The sequence below is a fragment of the Apium graveolens genome, chromosome 8 (assembly GCF_009905375.1).
Source record: "Apium graveolens cultivar Ventura chromosome 8, ASM990537v1, whole genome shotgun sequence".
NCBI classification, from domain to species: Eukaryota; Viridiplantae; Streptophyta; class Magnoliopsida; order Apiales; family Apiaceae; genus Apium; species Apium graveolens.
Genome location: NC_133654.1, coordinates 194235784 through 194239426, shown reverse-complemented (window position 1 = coordinate 194239426; position 3643 = coordinate 194235784). Strand labels below are relative to the sequence as shown.

The following is a 3643-nucleotide window of genomic DNA, read 5'->3' as shown; positions in this document are numbered from 1 at the left end:
TCTGCGGTTTTTGATCCAATAACTTGCAAATCAGTCTAGCTACTTCATTAACATGACAACATCAACACAACTTCCTGGAAACTCAATTTCCGGCTAAACCAACGAAGAACACCTGCAAGTTCGGGTCGAAAACCAACCTCAATCATTTCTCAATCAAAATTAATGAGTTATATACCAAATCAATGCTTATTTCATATAAAAACTATTCATGGCATCCTAATCATGTAACAATTAACATGTAACTCAGAAAATCGAAATTAAAATTATTCAAAACCATATAGCTCGACTTAATACCTCCAGGGGTTATATTTACTAATTCAACTTCAAATTCAATAATAAAGCTTATTTAAGCATCAAAACCATTAAACGATTCGTAAATCAAAAACCCCCAATTTTGAACATAAGCCCTAAAATTGAATTTTTAAAATTATTGATCTGAGGTACCTTTTGATGGTATAAACTTGTAGAGCTCCTCGAGAGCTTCGATTTGGTTACAAACACGACCTAATTTAGTTTCCAGATCAGGCCAAAATCATGCTTTGATTCTCAAGAACATTGAAGAACGAATTTCAGGGAATTTTCTGATTTTTACTTAATAAAATAATAATTAAATAATAAGTAAATGGTATTTATAATTATATAGAAAAATAATACTCGTTGGATCGTATTGGATCGAAAAAAAGGTTACTTTGGAAAACGATCCAATTTGATACCTGTTTTGGATAATTATCAAAATCGGGCTTTTATAAAAGACTTTATACGAAAATAATCTAATATTATCCTTTCTTTTGAGAATACGAGTTTTGTTGATTTATCGAAATGATTATCGTATCGAAAATTTTACATTGGGCCGCGCACGGGTCAGATCGTAATCCGGATCGAAAAAGTCAAAACACGGAAAATCTCCGGAATTATCAGATTAGTTTAGGAAGGAATTTTTGGAAAAGTTTCGGGTTGTAAAAATTTAAAAAAATGGTTGAAGTTGGACGATTCCCGGCTTTATAGAATAGTTTCGTAATTATTCATAAAATAATTAATAAATTCATAAATCATTATAAAATAATATAACATTCCAAAAATTACCAGGAAAATACCTTAATTATCTATATTTTCTTTTGGAATTATCAAAATTAACATGCTCACATTTTATTATATACAAACATCCAAATATTATTATCAATCATCAGATAATTCATCAAAAATTCTCATTATAATCACATAATAATGATTTATTGACAAAGATAATTTTAAGCAATGTCCCGGATGTTACAGCAGATGCCGAGCTATGCTAAGTTCATGAAGGGTTTTCTATCTCGGAAGTTGAAGCTTGAGGAGTCAGAAACCATTGCTCTAACGGAAGAGTGCAGTGCGGTGTTGCAACAGAAACTGCCTCCTAAACTTAAAGATCCAGGAAGCTTCACGATATCATGCACCATTGGCGAGTTATCTTTCGACAAGTGTTTGTGTGACTTGGGAGCTAGCATCAATCTGATGTCATTGTCTATCTTCAGGAAACTTGTTCTGCCTGATCCAAAACCTACAAACATGTCCTTACAACTGGCTATTCAATCCATCACTTATCTGCGAGGTATAGTGCAGGATGTCTTGGTTAAGGTGGATAAACTCATCTTTCCTTTTGATTTTGTCATCCTAGACTTTGAGGAGGATAAGAAGATTCTTATTATCTTGGGAAGACCATTCTTAGGTACATGCCAAATTTTGATCGATGTGCAAAAGGGAGAACTTACAATAAGGGTTCAGCATCGGGATGTCACTTTTAATATCTTCAACGCAATGAAATTCCCCACATATGAAGATGAGTGCTATAAACTAGAGCTGGTCCACTCTGTAGTGAATTCGGAGCTTGATCAATTGCTAAGGCCGGATACCTTGGAGAGAGCCTTAATAGGGAAATCTGATAGTGAAGACGAAAAAGGGGTTGAGCAACTTCAGTTTTTGAATGCATCTTCGTAGAAGAGGAAGTTAGATTTGCCATTCGAGTCTCTTGGATTAGCAGAGCTGAAAAATTCTTAGGAGCGTCTTAAATTATCTATTGAAGAAGCTCCCACACTTGAGCTCAAACCATTTCCTGATCACTGGAGGTATGCTTTTTTAGGTGATGCATCTACTTTACCTGTTATTATTGCATCTGACCTTTCAGGTAGTGATGAAGACAAGCTCTTGCGAATTTTGAGAGAGTTTAAATCAACAATCGGGTGGACTATAGCAGACATCAAGGGAATCAGACCTTCTTATTATATGCATTAAATTCTGCTTGAGGAAGGAAGTAAACCTATCGTTGAACATGAGAGAAGACTTAATCCTATCATGAAAAAAGTAGTGAAGAAAGAAATTCTTAAATGGCTGGACGTAGGGATCACCTATCCTATTTCAGACAGTTCGTGGGTGAGCCCGGTGTAGTGTGTGCCCAAGAAAGGAGGCATTACGGTCGTGGCTAATTAGAAGAATGAGCTCATCCCTACTCGGATAGTCACAGGGTGGAGAGTATGCATGGATTATCGGAAGGTGAATAAAGCCATCGGGAAGGACCATTTTCTGCTTCCAATCATCGATCAAATGTTTGACCGGTTGGCTGGTCATGAGTATTATTGCCTTCTGGATGGGTACTCAGGCTATAATCAGATTTGCATTTCCCCAGAAGATTAGGAGAAGACCACATTTACTTGTCCTTTTGGCACTTTCACTTTCCGCCGAGTTTCTTTCAGGCTCTGTGGAGCACCTGCTACTTTTTAGAGATGCATGATGGCCATATTCTCTGAAATGATTGGTATTAATGTGGAGGTGTTCATGGATGACTTTTATGTTTTCATGTCTTCTTATGATGAGTGTTTATATAATCTAGGCTTGGTGTTGAAAAGGTGTGTTGAGACCAATTTGGTGCTTAATTAGGAAAAATGTCACTTCAGGGTGCAACAGGGTATCATTCCAGGGCATAAGGTATCTAGCAAAGGGCTGGAAGTGGATAAGGCAAAAGTGGGGGTTATTGAAAATATTCCTCCACCAATCTCAGTTAAAGGAATCCGCAGTTTTCTTGGTCATGCGGGTTTTTATCGGTGATTCATTAAAGACTTCTCCAAAATCTCTAAACCCTTGTGCAATCTATTGGAGAAGGATGTTCTTTCAAATTTGATAAAGAATGTTTAGCTGCTTTCAAGAGTTGAAAAAGAATTTGACTACAACACCTGTTATTACTGCACCTGATTGGGATGAGCCCTTCGAGATGATGTGTGATGCTAGAGACTTTGCAGTTGAAGTTGTTCTTGGTCTGAGAAAGAAAACATTTTCCATGTGGTTTATTATGCTAGAAAAACCCTTAATGGTGCTCAGCTGAATTACACTACTACGGAGAAGGAGCTTTTGGCAATTATCTACGGGTTCAAGAAATTCAGATCTTACTTGCTTGGGACAAAAGTGACAGTTTACATTGATCATGCTGCTATTAGATATCTGGTCTTGAAGAAAGATTCAAAACCTCGATTGATTCAATGGATTCTCTTGCTTCAGGAATTCGAGTTGGAAATCAAAGACAGGAAAGGTATAGAAAATCAGGTAGCAGATCATTTATCACGTTTGGAAGATTAAGGTAAAGCTTCACAAGATAATACGTTAATCAATGAAACTT

At 36.4% G+C, this 3643-nt stretch overlaps 1 protein-coding gene across 1 annotated transcript; it reads left to right on the top strand.

The window, feature by feature from the left end:
- Positions 1-1254: 1254 nt before the first annotated feature.
- LOC141680228 (uncharacterized) lies at positions 1255-1974 on the top strand. The gene is made up of 2 exons (XM_074486513.1): positions 1255-1588; positions 1706-1974. The coding sequence occupies exons 1-2, from the start codon at positions 1255-1257 to the stop codon at positions 1972-1974; spliced, it is 603 nt and encodes a 200-aa protein (XP_074342614.1).
- Positions 1975-3643: the final 1669 nt, after the last annotated feature.